The sequence below is a fragment of the Sceloporus occidentalis genome, unplaced genomic scaffold, assembly GCF_023333645.1.
Source record: "Sceloporus occidentalis isolate IW3139 unplaced genomic scaffold, rSceOcc1.0.p SCAF_11, whole genome shotgun sequence".
Taxonomy (NCBI): domain Eukaryota; kingdom Metazoa; phylum Chordata; class Lepidosauria; order Squamata; family Phrynosomatidae; genus Sceloporus; species Sceloporus occidentalis.
Genome location: NW_028316991.1, coordinates 10,977,537 through 10,994,508, shown reverse-complemented (window position 1 = coordinate 10,994,508; position 16,972 = coordinate 10,977,537). Strand labels below are relative to the sequence as shown.

The 16,972-nt window shown below is 40.2% G+C and overlaps 1 protein-coding gene across 1 annotated transcript in view; it reads right to left on the bottom strand.

Moving 5' to 3' along the window:
* Positions 1-271: 271 nt before the first annotated feature.
* LOC149305558 (neural-cadherin-like) overlaps positions 272-16,972 on the bottom strand; it is a 35,645-nt gene continuing 18,944 nt past the window's right edge. The window contains exons 17-31 of the mRNA XM_089477573.1: positions 16,273-16,556; positions 13,668-15,285; positions 13,255-13,345; positions 12,336-12,520; positions 11,262-11,494; positions 10,506-10,783; positions 9,568-9,782; positions 9,091-9,218; positions 6,881-7,061; positions 6,028-6,194; positions 4,248-4,512; positions 3,849-4,029; positions 2,480-2,733; positions 1,599-1,753; positions 272-679 (exon numbers count right to left, since the gene is read on the bottom strand). Of these exons, the coding sequence (XP_089333699.1) occupies positions 272-679; positions 1,599-1,753; positions 2,480-2,733; positions 3,849-4,029; positions 4,248-4,512; positions 6,028-6,194; positions 6,881-7,061; positions 9,091-9,218; positions 9,568-9,782; positions 10,506-10,783; positions 11,262-11,494; positions 12,336-12,520; positions 13,255-13,345; positions 13,668-15,285; positions 16,273-16,556 (4,643 nt within the window). The remainder of the gene's footprint in view (positions 680-1,598; positions 1,754-2,479; positions 2,734-3,848; positions 4,030-4,247; positions 4,513-6,027; positions 6,195-6,880; positions 7,062-9,090; positions 9,219-9,567; positions 9,783-10,505; positions 10,784-11,261; positions 11,495-12,335; positions 12,521-13,254; positions 13,346-13,667; positions 15,286-16,272; positions 16,557-16,972) is intronic.

Here is a 16,972-nt window from a genome sequence, read left to right as displayed (position 1 = left end):
GTATCTGACTGATCAGTGGCCGTTTTACTAGATCCTAATCAATGATCATGTAAACAATGTATCCCTGATTAATTTAATTGGTTGTCCCCCCACATGTAAGGTAAATGAATGAGACCATTTTCCAACACCCGCAGGAATCAGATTTTCAACTAACACATTTATTTGTAATTGCTTAAAAGGTCTTTAAAACTAAAGTATTTATCGAAGGAGGTTTGGAGGTTTCAGTTTCAGCGGCATGTGTCCTTTTCTGTTGATAAGTGCCAAAGGCGTCCTAAACCTTGCTTTCAGAGGCCTGGTGTAATTTGAGTCTGTCAAACTTTGAACACCATCTGCTCAGATATTCATAGTTCAAGTCTTCGTCAATAGGTGAGGGGTCCAGTGAACGAAGGCTTCCAGCTGTTGAGCGTTGTCCCTCTGTGGAGTAATTGTGAAGAACATCCACAGGGTGGCTTCTAACATCATTATCTAGGGCTCCTCTTATTTGGCACACATACTCCTGGAATCTGGGGCCATTGGGCTTCGACTTTCTGTGGTGCTGGGGAAGTTTTGCTCTTTCAGCTTTGGGTTGGGTATCTGAAGTCCTACAGAACCTTGAGGCTGGGGGATCATTGGAAATAGTGCAGAGCTTCTGTACATTCGTTCTTACAGGCTTCTTCAATTTGTGAAGGTCGTACCCATTCTAACAAGAAAAAACATACATGACTAGTGATTGAAAAGTGAGAATTTAATCTACATATATAGTATTGTGTATGTGTCTGTGTTTTTGGTGTGACATTTTTGCAGGAATAAGTAAAATTGATAAAAATTTAAGTAAATAAGAAGAATTAATTGAGTAACTGTGTTCCAGTGATGACAAACGTTTAATGATGGATTTGGGATGCTAAAGATCTAAAGAACAAAACAAAACAAGAAGAAAAGAAAGCTTGTATACAATGTAACTTTTGTTTGTCAAAGGAAGTAGGAACGAAAAGGTAAAAAAGTGTCCAGGACAAAATTCTTCGGGACACATTTCAGTTTTCTAATTAGAAAAAATACCTAACGATGTTCCATTAAAACAAAAGGGATTTCGATACTTTTCTTACCACACACTTTAGAAAAACAAGTTACGTTTTATAGGTTTTCTTCTCTTCTTATACTGTTCAGTTCTATTCAGGCATTCTGGTGACGAGTTATAAAGATATAATGCAAAGGCAAAATATAGTATTAGGGGCACAGTGTCCTCAGGGACGACAGAGACAAAATTACCAGACTAAAGGATCTGTTGAGAAACTTGAACAAAATGGGCAGACTAGATGGGCCAAATGGTTCTTATCTGTGGTCAAATTCTATGTAAATTCCTGCTTGTGTTAATTTTACTCGCTGAATTCAATTTGAATGTACGAGTATGCGCTCTCTTTTGAGACAGCCTAAATTGGATTAAACTGACAGAGTAACTGATAGAGAGGTCAGCGAACTACACGTCAACAAAGGCAATCGAGAGACTGGTGCATTCCGATTTTAGTATGCATGGGAAAATAAAATTATGGTTGGACTACGTAGGAACTAGATTACCATATACATGCTATTTACGTTTCATGTTGAGTTGTGAACACAAATACCTTGTCACGCTCTCCTCCACCCTCTTCATTATAATTTAAGACGTTTTCTCTAATGTCCTCCCAGCTCTGATGCTCTGCAGGAATATGATAAATTCCTCCTTTCCGGAACTTGGAACTTCCCCACTGACTCCACACTGTGTAGGAGACCAACAAGGCTGGAACAAGACAGCTACAAAAATTAGCTAGTCATATTACTGGATCAAAGAGAAACCAACCAGCAGTCCATCTTGCACAATCAGAAACTAAATATACTCTGCCAATAGGGTTCATGGACTAAAAGGATTGATGACAGGAGAATGTACAACAGAGTTGAGTTTCAGCTCCTTCATTTCCAGATACATGATGAAGAGCTAACCCCAGCGAGCTTCTACTGGAGGAAGAGCTTTGATGGCCCTGTGTGATTTATAGTTAAATCATCAAGATTTCTTTAAACCTTGTTTTTTTGCATTATACACAATTCTGCCATAACCTTGCTAATGTTCTTCCTTCATAATGAGTGGCCAAGTGATGCGGTTGGAAATATAGAGCCAAAATGGTCACCGAACTAGCCCAGGTAAAATATGGTCATTAATCTCTCTGTTAAGCCATTTCTGTCACAGGTTGATAAATAAAATATGATGGTGCTAATTCAGAAAACTATAGTAAATAGTATGTGGTATTCACGTAAGATGATGTTTGCCCTGCATAATGCATATTTCAAATGGTTTAGTGACTCTGCCATCTCAGTCCTCCTTGCAGGTGAAGCTCACCGGAAATGGGCCTTCATAATGCATGGTGAACCTGATGAGCTCCACCTGCCGTAACCTCACAATCCAAAAAATATTGTACATGTGTCCCACTGAATATTCATATGAATCTATAATCTTATGTCACCCCCTTACCTATGAAAATGAGGAGACACATGCTGATGGCTAAAATGGATCCTGAACTGAGGCCAATAGACTTCCCGCTCCTTGTCTGGATGCTTTCACATATTCTTCCTTTATAGCCGTCTTTGCAATTACAAATATACTTCTGGTGAGACTGAGCCACACAAGTGCCCCTGTTACGACAGCTCCTCCGCGTACACGGGGAAGGATAACAGAGCTTGCGTCCTGTGACATTGTTAATCACTTCCACTTTATCGGCAGGGCACCTGAATGAAGTAACAATAAATGAGGGATGTGTAAAGGGTTACAAGCAATTTTATGCATATACACATCGTTTAACCATTTCGGTGAGCATGTAACACGGACCCCAGAATTAACCTCTTAATGACAAAGCCCGTACATGTACGGGCACAAAATGCATTGTTTTCAATGGGTTTAGGGACTGCCCATTGTCCTTAAGGGGTTAATTTGAATTTTTCTTAATGTGTGTTATTATCCTTACTAAGAATGGTCATTAAAAGAGTAATGAAAATCTCTACTCAAAGTCACTTTGTGAACCTTTGCAGTCTTGGCAAAAAAGAGGTAACGTTCTATCATCTCATAACCTCCAATACATGGAAGGCTACCTTCCTTTTCTAAATTCAGGTATTGCTTAAATCAGTCAAGTTTTAGGTATGCGCTAGACATGTATATAGTTCAGAGTTGCTGCCTGTCAGATGCCTTGTACTGTGCTGCTGAATATGATGGCGCTATATAAATCAATAAATAATAATTACAATGCCAAATTATTGGCTTTTACAAAGTGTATACAAAGAGTATGCATTGGGTTATATGTCTAGGTCTCCTCAGTCTTTGCCTCTGCACCTGACATCATACTGCTACATATCTATTACCACATTGCAACTTTTATTGGCATGACAGTTAATTCTAGGGAGGCAGAGATTTGGAGCATTTATGGCCTAAACGAGTAAATAATTGATTTTGTTCTTTACAAACCTACCACACATTCAGTTGGGTTGTTTTTAGGGGAGGGAAACATTCTGTATTTCTAAATGCTGGAAAGATTTAAAAGCAAAATGTTGAGAAAAAAAAACAATAATTGGAATAGTTTTGGAATATAAAACACAGGCAAATTGTCTTCATTAAAAACAGAAAGCGAACGTTATTTTTACAGTTTTATGCCTCCAGTGACAAAAAGTAACTTGTTCAACATTTACAGATAATCCCACACAGAAGGTTAATTAGTAGATGATTATCTTATCACATAGCACTAACACGTGCTGCCGTTCTGTACAAGGAAGTTATGCATTAAAATAGGGTATTTAAACAGATAACATACATGGAGCACACCGAATACTAGCTCTTATAACACATAAATTACCTGCATTCATGCTTTCTCCATAAATCGATACAGTTAAGATGACTCTCACATGGTTCATTCCTGCAGGCATCTGACCGGCATCCATTGGTAAGCCCATGAACACCGACCACCGTACTGTACTCATTACTGCTTCCATCCAAGGGCAGAATGTGACCATTCAGCCGCACATCGCGCATGCACCCTGTACAGGCATGCCAAAACATTTTGTTAATGTTATTCTTAATTTAGGCAACTATATAAACCCATATATTATATTTCAGTATATATATAATGTAGCCATGTTCCTTTATACACCGCCAACAGAATTTCTTTTCTCGGCATATGCAATGCACACCACTTGATTCATCCTTAATATCAACTATAAGTGCAGCACCTCCTGGAAGGCATATCCATTCATACCTTGGAAATCATTATCTGCTTGCTGTGGAAAGCTGTTAGCTAGAATGATGCTTGATGGATCCACATCAAACAACCAGCTCTTTCCCACCGCTACTGTGATCTCACGATCCCCTCCACCTTTGTCAATACGTAACGTGAATGTGTTATCATAAGAATCCAAATTCAGCAGAGTCCACTGGCCATGGTCTATCTTCAGGTTTGGTAATCTAATAAAATGCTCCCGGTCATCCAAATGAAAACGTACGGCAAAGTTTCCATCAGCCACCTTTTACAAAAAAAAACATACAAGAAAAGAACAAATCCGTTAAAAAGTGCAATTTTGTTGAAATGCACTAAACATTGAACAAATAGGACCATGTGGCCTTCGAAGAATTATTGAAGTCATATGTATAAGCCCCGACTTATATCAGTTTTATCTATACTGGTGACACAAATAAAGCCCACCTTAAACAATCCTGACTCGGGCACTATCTATAACATACAGCTGAACACATAAATAAAAACACGTGAGACATGAGGTCGTTGGAAAAAGTGTAAGGCCACAGCGCTTTATTACTGTGACAAATGCAAGAAATAAAATAAGAAGATATGAGATAGGTTATGCATACATAACATTTAAAACCAGATAACATTTTGTAGGGATATCCCACCAAATACCATACGGAGACCGCTGGGTCGGAACACCCTACCCTTTAAAGTTCCCCCAGGGACTGAACCCGTGGAGAAACTGAAATACACATAACTGATGGTATAACAACCAATAAAACACAGCATACCTATCTCAAAACATCCGCCATAACTAAAAATCAAATAAAGAAAGACAATTAAAGGGGAGGGAGGGCGGGGATTCACTGCTTTAAGCGCTGAACAATAGTATCTGACCAGTGGCGGGAAAAACGGTCCCCTAAATAGACAGCCAAAACCCCACCCAACCAGTCGAGGAACCCCATAGGGTGTCCCTTACATGACCCCTAAAACCTGGCCAGCAAGCTTACTGTTAATCTAGGCCCAGTCATGCAGCCCTTCCTCTTAGTATCCAGGGCTTGACTTTCTCTGCATTGCTGCATTGGGGTTATTCGAATAACCAACCCAATGACTTGAATGGGGTTTTTGTTTATTTCACTCTAAGCCTGAGTGACTCTGTATCGTCAGGTCAGTAGGAATGTTTTACATTGGTACATAACCTGCGATATATGGCGTCATATTCCGGCACTCCATGTCTTAAAGGCACCCACAGAGCATTTGAACACAGTCTATGGAGGCCAGTGTCACCTTGGCGCAGGTCTCCATATTAGCAACTTGGTTTCACCCAGCACAGGGACGAATGAATATTTTCCTATTAAAGGTATATGGGCTTCCATGATCAGTAATTTAGGGCTGCTCTGTCTCAACTGTCCTTACTCTGTTCATGCTGATTTACCAAAGAATGTAAAACAGATATATAGGTTTTTCAGAGCCGGTGCTTTTGGATTCTGGGGCAAGGTTGGGTTTCCCACCCTATATACATCATATACGCTTCAGGAAACAGAAGAGGGGTCAGGAGTATTGCCACCAGGCAACTCATCTTGTGGTGATTGGGGCAGCTGTCCATCTTTCCTTATGGATGTTATAGCCCTGGATTTTTAGACTAGTTACATCACAGCGCTGGGTAACATCATCACCATCTGCCCTCACAGTTAATTCCAAGCCTAGCTCGTCGAGTTTTCTTACACTCCTAGTAATATCACAATCACAAAAGGGGTATTTTTAAACCGTGAATATTTTATTTCTTTCTACTCACTTCGAGCCTCAGGAACGAAGACCTGTCTTTTGACACCAGGCTGAGGAGAGTACTAAATGACACTCGTGTACGAGCTAGAAGCTGTACATGTGTGTGCTGGAGGCTGAAGGATGAATGAATCATATAGTGAATCCAGCTGTCTCGTTCAAAGGTCCATTCCTGGAGAACTGGACAAGAAATAAGTCTATGAGACACAAACAGTGGTCTTATAATGTTCAGTCAACGAAGGGTTAATCCGTTAATCCCCACAACACATAATGGGGTTTCTGTTTTTTTCGTTCAGTGGGTGAAAGAATCTCCCTAACAGAATGGAGAAGGGTTGGTTTAACAAAGCTACAGATTTTTTTTTAAAATATACAAAATATATCACAGAAATAGGAGATGGCAACCACTTCAGGGGCCCACCACAAAAAATTCTATTTTATAGACAGTCCAAATATATCCTTCTTCGTATCATTTACATTTCAGTGTGCTATTATTCCATATAAATTATAGTACAATTTAAGGAGAAGTCATTGAAAATAACTATATATATATATATATAACTAGCAATTTACTCTGGAGTGTGCTGGAATGTCTCCAACCAAAATGTACCTATTGATGCAACTAGGATAACGTACCCTATGGTCTTTAAATGCTAAGTATGCAAAATACTCAAGCTAATATTAAAAGATTTTCTTTTCTTCTTTTCCGTTATATTACTGTAGAACGTTCCCCTCCAAAAGAATTCTCAGCTACCTGGACAGTCAAAGAATTCTATGGAATCCAATATCCAGTTAAATTAACAGTCATGGTAAAAGGAATTCTTTCATTCAGTTCTTCTTCACCTTTACCTATTTCCTTATTCCCTCACCTGTTTTGCAGTTTTCTCCACTGTATCCTGGATGACAATCGCATCGGAGAGCACGCCAGTCACTCATGCAGAACCCATGATCTCCACACGGGGGCGATCCAGCCAGCGCACACAATTCCTCTGTCACAGCACAGCCTGGAGAACTGTCTACAGACTCCACAGGCTGCTGCAAGTCATAGACCTTTAAACAAATATCACTAATCGTTACCCAGCGTTACCAAAGCAAGCAGGCTATTCTCTATACACAGCCTGATGACATAGATCTAATCTAATAATGTATCTAGCCCACATTTGCCAGGACAGTGGACAGCTGGGACATAAGACTGATTTGTCCGTCTGTTAGAAGAAATGTTCATGTATTTTGATTGAAGTTGACTTGTTTCTTAAGGCTGTTTATTCATGTGGCATGTCAGGGGCAAAAAGGTTTTTCTGATTTTTTGGGGCAACCCAGAGTAGATGCAGTTGAGCATCGCTTTCTGTCTCTGCTGCCCAGAGCAGCCACACTTTCAACATGTCTATGATGTGATACAAAAACAGTAAAGAGATAATACTTCTCCCCTGATTTACCTTGCTATCAACATGAAGATTCCGGATGCAGCCATGAAAGCCCTTAAAGTGAATTGCAGGGTGAAGGGTAGGCAACGGGTTTCTCACTCCGCCAAGCTGCAGCGGCTGGAAGACACCAAGGAACCTGTATAGGCGATCAAGGAACAGAAGGTCCATGCTGCAATCTGCTCTGGTTAGGATAGGGGTATGGTTATATACTAATAGATGGCCCGACAATATTATTGACTAGTTTGTAATGGAATAAATTAGATAAAAGGTTGTCGATGTGATGAGGAAATGCAATGAGTGTTGCGCTATTTATTTATTCATTGATAAGATATTTAAACAGTTGATGTCACTCAATGTTATTATACTTATCATGCTCGAGTGGAAAATACTTTCAAAAAAAATAAAATAAAATATACCGGTATAGAAGGTGTAGAGGGTCCTGCTCTTTGGAGCTAGCGGTCTTTGTAGCAGATGAGGAAGATAGTGGCAGAAGGTAAGGGCATAGCCTGTACATGGCTTAATTGAAGTAAAGTAAATAACTTGGATGTATCAGAGCTGGAAGGAACAGCTGCCCGACTTTTGGAATGTAGGTTGAGAAGCATTAAGTGGACAGGCTATAAGCTTCTGAGCACATAGCTTTCCAGCACATGTTTAAAGTTGGGGGGTATGTGACAAAATGGGGGACATAATGACACAAGAGAAAAAAGCCAGAGGAAGCCTACTGTTTTCTTTTTTACCACAATACATTATTTTCCCCTGTGCCCTTGGGAATTATCTTAGTCACCTCTTAGTCCCTGGAGTTTCTCCTGAAACTTCACATGATGATTGATCTCCTGGTCTTCCCTGAAGGCCAACGGTTTTATTTATCAGGTCCTCTGAACAAAGATCTAGAGTCATCTTTACTTTCTAAGAAAAATTACATGGAATTGTCCACATTAGCCATAGAAAGAGAAAAAACAAATTTGGTAAGGATCCCTATCTAGGTTTCTTCTTCAGGCACATTGTACAACTGTACTAAATTAGCTTTAGCAAAAAAAATACAGAACTCAGGAGGCCAGTGTCCTTTAAAAGGAACGTAACACTCTTAACACTCTATTCCCTTATGATAAGAAGCAGTGCCGCACCATTCATCACACTCTCCCCAGTGTAGGTTTTGAAAAAGAAGAACATTGTGAAGAAGTTTCAGGATACCTATGAGGTCTGCATGCTGCAGGACAGTCTCTGGCATATTTAAGCATGTAGAATTATAATGCATATGTAAATGAGTTGAGTGTATAAATTATACATACATGACTCTGCTTCACTTGTCACGGAGGTCCTCTAAATGGTGATGAGAAACCCTAATCATCGCTGGCTACTATAAGCTATACGCAGACGCATGTTCACTAGACTGATTTCTTCATGTATTACACATTGCTGAGCCGAGTGGATTTTTCATATGAAAAGAACTGAGCTGACCGTGCAATATCCCTAGTTAATATGAGGTATCTCTTGAAAAAGCCACCCGACTGGTTTAACTATGCATCCCGCAGCTTCATGAGAAGCTCATTGCTTAGTAAATGTATCTCTTCATAGACGTAATAGACAAAATATGGAGAGAACATTGATGTTACTGAAGTGGAATGCCGTTTCCCATGTAATAGACTTTACTGTACCTTTCCATTGTTCATAATGTGGAGAGTGTGCCAGCGTTGGTCTGCCACATTTACTTTTGTGGGAAACTGAAGTAGGAGGGAACCGGAGCCATGGTTAATAACCAAAACAGGAAAGCCACCCTGAAGCTCTATATTAAAAGAAACATTTGTTTGGTGTATACATATTTAAAAACTTAGCAGAAACGTACTGTCCATACATGATAAAGAGTATAACAAATGAAACTCTGATATCAGGTAAAACACAACCAAATATTCTTTATTGCCAACAAATCAATCTCGCTAAAGATAGACACTGAGATATCTAGGTGCTAAAATAATGTATAACCTCCACTTTATCGACATTATTTTTCAAGTGTTTATAAATGTTTTAAAACTACTTATTTCAATTGAAAGGGTTGGATATTGTGCTCTTCTGAAAAAATAAAGAGCTGACCTCACAATGGATATCACACATCAATGAAATAGTCAGGTTCATACCCAGCGCAATGAAGTCCTGTGATTGTCCATGGGAGCTGATGGACATGGGGCCATTGTACAGCAAAAGCCCGTCCGGCACTGCCGTGATAAAATCCAAAGAGATTTTGCTTTCAAAGCAAAGGGTCATTGGTGCAAACCAAGCATAGCCCTGACCGCCAAATGTGTGTGTTGTTTGTTGACATTCGGGACCATTGAAAGCAGAGGCACATTCACATCTAGGGAATAAGTTAAAGTCAAAAAATACATCCACAAGTCAAACTACATTTGGCATATTTAATGCAAATTAACAATAAACACTGCACAAAATTATCAGAACTGCCCAATGGGAGCAGAAACAAACACACCTAGCTTGGATTGAGAAACTCAAGAGCAGATTTACCATAAAATGTTAGCAGATGCCAAGACATACGGGTACAGAGGGAGAAGAGAGGCCTGTTCTTGGATCTTACAATTTACTAGGAGGGTGAGAGGGAATGAGACAGACGTCGAGGGACTGCTTGGACGAGGATTTTAAGAAGAGATAGTTGGGGGGCAGAGCAAATGGGGTGGTTAGGAGAACACTTGAAGATATTAGCAGAGATGTAGTGTTGTTAAGGAATGGGTCAGGATTTTAAATTTAATTCTGGAGGGTATGGGGCTGGTCTTCTTGGAGTAGTTGAATTAGGTAGAAATATTATGCTTTAAAAATAACAGATTCATCTGTCAAGGTCTGCCATTCAAGTTGGTTCTTGAATTTTCTATTGATGTTGAATTACATATGGTGTTTAGGAAACAATTTTGTTGAAATATGCTCTCCACAGAACTGAATTAAATCTGAATTCTGACTATACTTTAATACATAAAAGCAATGTATTCCCCTTAAAGTTATCATGTATAGTAAAAATTATTGTTATCTGTTGGGTTAGTAATATTCAGTGACCCCTGTGAAGAGAACATACCTGTATCCAAGGTCAGTGTCAACACAAGTGCCCCCATTGAAACAGGGGCTGTTGGGGTAGGAAGAGCAGGCGAGGTATTGAACTTCTCGAGAAGAACAGGAGCAGGTGGCCATAGTAAGGACAGTGACTGAGCCAAAGGAAATCGTTGGAGCTCTTACTAGTGTAGGAAAATGTTTGTATGTTCTCGTGATCCTACATCCGCTCTTGAGACTGCATTTTGCTTTTTCACACTCATGTTCTCCAATATTCTCCACCTGAACACTCAGTGTAGATTCTATCTGTAGGAGATGAGGATTATTTGCAAAATTACCTACTTGATATTGATTTATGTTCAAGGGGAACTTAACATTTTGTAGCATAACTAACAAAAATACTATCAATTAGGTACCTGTCCCTAATTCCTTTCTCCCGGCCACTTTGGCAAATGCTGCCTGAACCAGCAGCTTCCAGTAAAGGGAAGCAGCAACATAACGGGGAGGAATATTAAGATAATCCGAGTTTATAGCTGCAGCCATGGCATATGCAATCCACTGTAAAATAATACGCTCAACAATAAATGGTTGGAGCGGAAAGTAGCGTCATTAAAATCCACTCACCGCCCGCTGGGGTTAGACAGAAAGTGCTTACGTGGCATTTTAAATAGAAGCACGTCATGGAATCTGTTCAGTTGCCTGTAGAAATGTATTATGTCCAAAGCAAGAGCATCCAGCACAAGGTGTAATGCATACGTAGTAAAAGAATAATTATATACCAGACCTTGTCTCTTGATGAAGCCACAATGCCGGTGAGTTTTTCTGTCCGGTAATAGGGGGGTCCGGAGACTGCAAACCAAACGTCTGTGCTGTCTGAAATCCCAGCGGTGTTCATTACGCTGAACACATGGATACTGTCCAGCTCAACCTCAATGATGTCTGCCAGCAGGTTCTTCAGCTGCTTATATTTACTGACATTGTCTGGAGATTGTGCCACAAATTTCTCTGCAGTCACACCTGTGTATATACACAATAGAAAGTACAGTTCACATAGACGTTAATAAGGAAAACTGGACCGATGAGAAAAGCCTACACGTTACCCAGAAAACCCTTCCACCATGAAGAATTAGGAAGGAAGTGTTAAAATAAATATATCTGTATACATACATACATACATACATACATTTGCTTTTTAAAGATGTATTATTATTATTAATATTTATAGCTGTAAATAGTTACAGGTTACTACAGTGAGAGAATTAAAGATGGTTGGGGTAAGAATAGTAAAACATGACCCCATATGTGAACTCTCTGCATTGTCCTCTCAAATATGTAAAATCTCTGGAAATCAGGGCTGATTACTGGCCTTGTGTATTTGACCTCTGGGTGGAGAATAATTTTAGGGGCCATTAACCAGAACATACCCTTTCCTGCCTCCTATAAGGGGCTGAAGAGGTGAAGCACCAGGGAGCCCAGGCATGAACATGACCAAGTACCGTATTTGCTCGATTATAAGACAAGGTTTTTTTTCCAGAGCAAATAGACATCTGACTAGAAGACTAAGATCTAGATCCCCCTCAGCGCTGCAGGGGACCTGGATCCTTCTGTCTGGCAGCCGGTGGGCGTCTGCACGATACGTTGCTCAGTCATAGAAGCACCGGCAACAGTGGAGGTTGTCTGCGTGCATCGTGCAGAAGTCCACCGGCTGCCCCCACATGACACCAGGGAGTCTGGAGCATGGGGGACAAGACTAGGGATGCATCGGTAAGTCGGGAGGGGGGCATATAGGGGGTATAACGCATATCAGGGGGGCACAGTGGTGCTGTAATAGAAATGTAACACAAGGTAATTTGCTCACCTCTCATTCTCAAGGAACTAGCATTACGAACAGCTTCTTCCGCAAGGTCATTCACCAGAACTCTAACTGTGGACACCACATCTGGCCAGATGCCATCTGTCACTTTCACTTTTAGATTGTAGACCCCTGGCATAGCCCCTTCTTTCATGATCAGTATGCCAGACGCTTCATCAAGGGTGAAGAGTCTGTGGTAGGAAGGGATACAGTAAAATGGTCCCAAATTACCTTCTAAGAGCTGGATATATGATTGGGGCATAAATACAGAGAGCTATTTCAATTGTTTTCACAATTATCTATTATGTTTTCTGACAAGTTGCAGCCGTCTGACCCATACATACATTAGATTCACCCTTGATTAAAGGGACCAGAAGGTCACCTTAACCTAAGTGCAATCAAGTGGTCGACACCATATACACTTTGTATTAACATGCTCACTAGAGACCTATGGCCATTAGATAAACACCTAAGCAAAACTGCTTGAAACCGTGACGGCAAAACTGGAAGGACTATTCAGCACGACTTACAAGTGACCTCCCACCTAACTAATGCCTTCCACTGGAATGCTCAGCAAAGACCCTTTTACCAAAGACCCTTTTACCCTTTTACTGTGTACGTAGGAATCACTGTTCTCAAAAGCAGAATCAACAATTGTGTGTTTTGTTCTTTTGTACACGTTAACTGCCACGTCTCACATCACTCATTTTTTTTGTTCTGTTTTTTTTCCTCAATATAAAAAAAAGTCAAAAATAAGTGAATAAGAATACTTAGATGATGGCAGCCTATTAAATGAATCACAAAAGCTTTTCAGGATAGGTATATCTGGTTTTTGTGCTTTTAGGTTGCGATAAGTGCGTCTTTTTGCAGTGAGTTACTTTGGTTCACCTGAATTAGTTTACACACTGTGCAGAATTCACGTTACCTTGATTTTCCTTCAATATTATAAATTTTGTGTTCCCAATCATCTGGATCTGATGCTTCAATTTTTCCAAGGTTAACCGACGGCAGAATGCCTGTGAAGAGATTGTACTAATGATATTATAAAGCAAGCATTAATGATCTCTACTATGTCTCAATTTAGTTCCTAGCTTCAGGTTGAATATCTCACCCAGGGACCTCTTTAATAATTTATTAGTAGACATAATGTATCTCCCCTTGTTGTAAATATCTCTCTCTCTATAACTCTCTCTCTCTCTTCCCAACATGGACCTGGACCTTTACGTTAAGCATTGCCCAGTGTGGCTTACAATCCCCACTGTTACAAGGGTTTTATATATATATATATATATATATATATATATATATATATATAGATGTTCTGCCCATGTATGTTACCTTTGTAACTGTAGACAATGCAGTCCATGTGTCCTGGCGAATGAGGATGGTCATTTTTATCTCCAATTAGTATTGTTAATGTATTTGTTGAGGTCATTGGTGGGCTTCCACTGTCGGTGATTAAGATTGGTAAATAAAACACTTTTTGCACCTCTCTGTCGAAGCTCCGTAGCGCAGTTATCATTGCGCTTCCGTTGTGAAAGTCTTGTAAACCGAAGTCATTTGCACTGATTTCATCCCTCAGCAGATAGAAACAAAATGGAGCTCCATTCGCTGCTGTATCATTGTCTTTAGCATACAATAAAGTGGACGTTTTGTTAATTTGTACAACATGAGGGTAATCAGTATGTTCCCAAATCATGGGGTTATACTGGACTTCAAATTCGGGCGCATTATCATTTACATCATCAATGCTGAATGTAATGGTTGCGCTTCCACTAAGAGATGGGTCACCCATGTCAGTTGCGAGTACCACCAAGCAGTACTGGGCTGACATTTCCCTGTCTAGTTGGTTAGCGACTACAATCCTGCCATCGTTAAAAACAGAGAATTGACCACCAGGGTCAGATGAATTAAGTATATGATAGCAAAGCTTTCCATTCAGCCCCGAGTCCAAGTCAACAGCAGATACCTGCAGCACCATCATACCAACAGGAACATCCTCTGACAGGGGAGCAACCTCATAAAAATGTGGGTAGAAAACCGGCGCATGGTCATTTGAGTCTTCAACATGGATAACACAATACGCAATTGTAAAGAAATCCATGTCTTCTACTTTTACTGTTAGGTTAAATGATCTCTCATGAGTCTTTTCATAGTCCAGTTTTTTCCTAAGGCGGATGATTCCACGTTTATGAATTTTATCCGTCTCTATAAAGAACTTACGGTCGTCATCTCCTGCTATGATACTGAATGTCATCAAAGCATTTTCGCCCTCATCATGGTCTAAAGCATACAAAGCAGTCACTTCGCTATTAACGCCAGTGTTTTCAGGAACAAAGGCCGTGTAAACCTTCTGTGTAAAAACTGGGGCATGATCATTAACATCAGACACTATGATGGTAGCCGTAACCGTCCCAGTAAGTCCTCCACCATCTCTGGCCTCCACAACAATCAAATACTTGTCCTGTTTCTCCCTGTCCAAGGACCCAAGGGCGTTGTAAATGGATCCAGTAGATGGGTGAATTGTGAACAAATTGAGATCGATCTCATTCTGGGCATTTTGCACAATCCTATATGTAAGCAGTGCATTCTGTCCAGAATTGGGGTCATCTAAGTCTAACGCTGTTATCTCCATCACAGTGGTATCGGCAGGAGAATTTTCTGGGATATATCCAATGAAACATCCATCTGACATGCAAAGGAATATCGGAGCATTATCATTGACATCTTTAACATCAACAATCACATCAGCAAAACCAGTCAAGCCTTCCCCATTTTCATCAGTTGAGAGAACCAGAAAACGCCACATGGCACGTTGCTCTCGGTCTAGTTTTCTCTGGGCGTAAATCTTCCCATTAAACTGGTCAACGATGAATTCACTGTTGGCTCCTTGTCCGTGCAGTGAGTATCGAAGAGCTGTCTGATCAGCTTCTTGATCTGGATCGATGGCTGAAACCTGCAATAAATGTAAGAAAATAGATTTTTGTCAGTGCCAAAGTCTTGTAACCTCAGGCACAGAAGCCACAATACCAAATATAGGAACAATAAAAAATATCATAGTTAATTCATTAAAACATAATAATAAATAATACACATTTTGATATACTCAATAAAGTTAAGCCTGCCACCAAAGGAAAACGTTAGCTATAGGACAATATATGGAAGTAATGAAAATGTAAGATATGAAGGTGATACCGAAGAAACAAACATGGCAGCGGCAAACGTATACGAATATGAAGACACACAACACGAACAATCTTCGTGTTCGTCTTCTAATCTCCCTGGTCCCTTCCCCATCTAGCCTACTTTATCTACGCAGCATCGCAGGGGTTAACGGGAGTGGAAATCCATAGGTTCGCCATCAGGAGTTAAAGGGCAGGGGCCTCCTCTACCATCAATTGGTTGATGGTAGAGAAGGCCCCTGCTGGCGACCAATAGAGTCACTCTTATGGACATTTAACTCCTGACGGTGAACCTACGGATTTCCGCCCCTGATAACCCCTGCGATGCTGCGTAGATAACGGGAGCGGAAATCCGTAGGTTGGCCGTCAGGAATTAAGGACTTTTAACATCTGACGGCGGAACTTTTAAAAGTCTGTACCAGCGACTCTATTGGTCGACAGCAGAGGGCTCGCCTACCATCAACCAATGGAGTGCAAGCGCTCTTATGGACATTTAACTCCTGATGGCGAACCTACTGGCGAACCTACCATATGTAAGACCACTTTTTATTTACAACATAAAGTACAGAAGCAAAACCCCTATTTTTATACTGATGTAGCCGCAGATACGGTGAGCAAATAGCCAGCAGCATTTGTCTAGTGTGCCAAGTAGGCTATATGGATGTGCTTAGAGAACCTAATGAATAACCTGGCACTGGTATTGGTTCACCACAGCAAATCTATGATTGCAGTCATCATAATAAATTGTCTAGAACAAATACCTGCAGCACAAGCACAGGAAGATCTGTCAGCTCTTCAAGGATACTGCCCTGATATTCACTCTGGGTAAAGACTGGTGCTTCGTCGTTCAAGTTAATAACATTTACAGTTACAAGAGTATGGTTCTCCCACTTCCCATCTGAGGCCACCAGCCTAAGTTCAAATTGTCTGTCCTGTTCATAGTTTAGACATTGGGTGATAAAGATTGTTCCAACTTCTGGTTCCACATCAAATATCCCTTTTTCATTTCCATTTGTAATCTGGTACCGTATCTTGGCGTTGTCTCCTGTATAAGAGGACACTTATTGTTATGAAAAAGCACATGTTGCGCAACACATTAAAGCGGCATTTCACTAAACAGATATGACCCAAATTTCAGAATTTTTTTTTGGGGGGGGGGGTGTTTGATATTATTTCTTTCATCCTGCTTGGAAAAGCCATTGAAGTCTAATAGATTGTAAACTTGCAAAATCTGGGCATTATTCTTTCTTAACATGCATTCATCTTATTGTCAAATTGTATATTGTCAGGTTTTATGTTATTGTTAATGTTCATTGTCCCTCTATTGTAGTGGCTGTATGGGATACTGGAGCTTTATAAATACATGAAATGTAAAGTGTTGTTGGACTGTAAACAATAGGAATATTGGGTGTTATCAGAAATGTGTCTATAAGGAATAATTCCGGACAACTTGGTGACCTC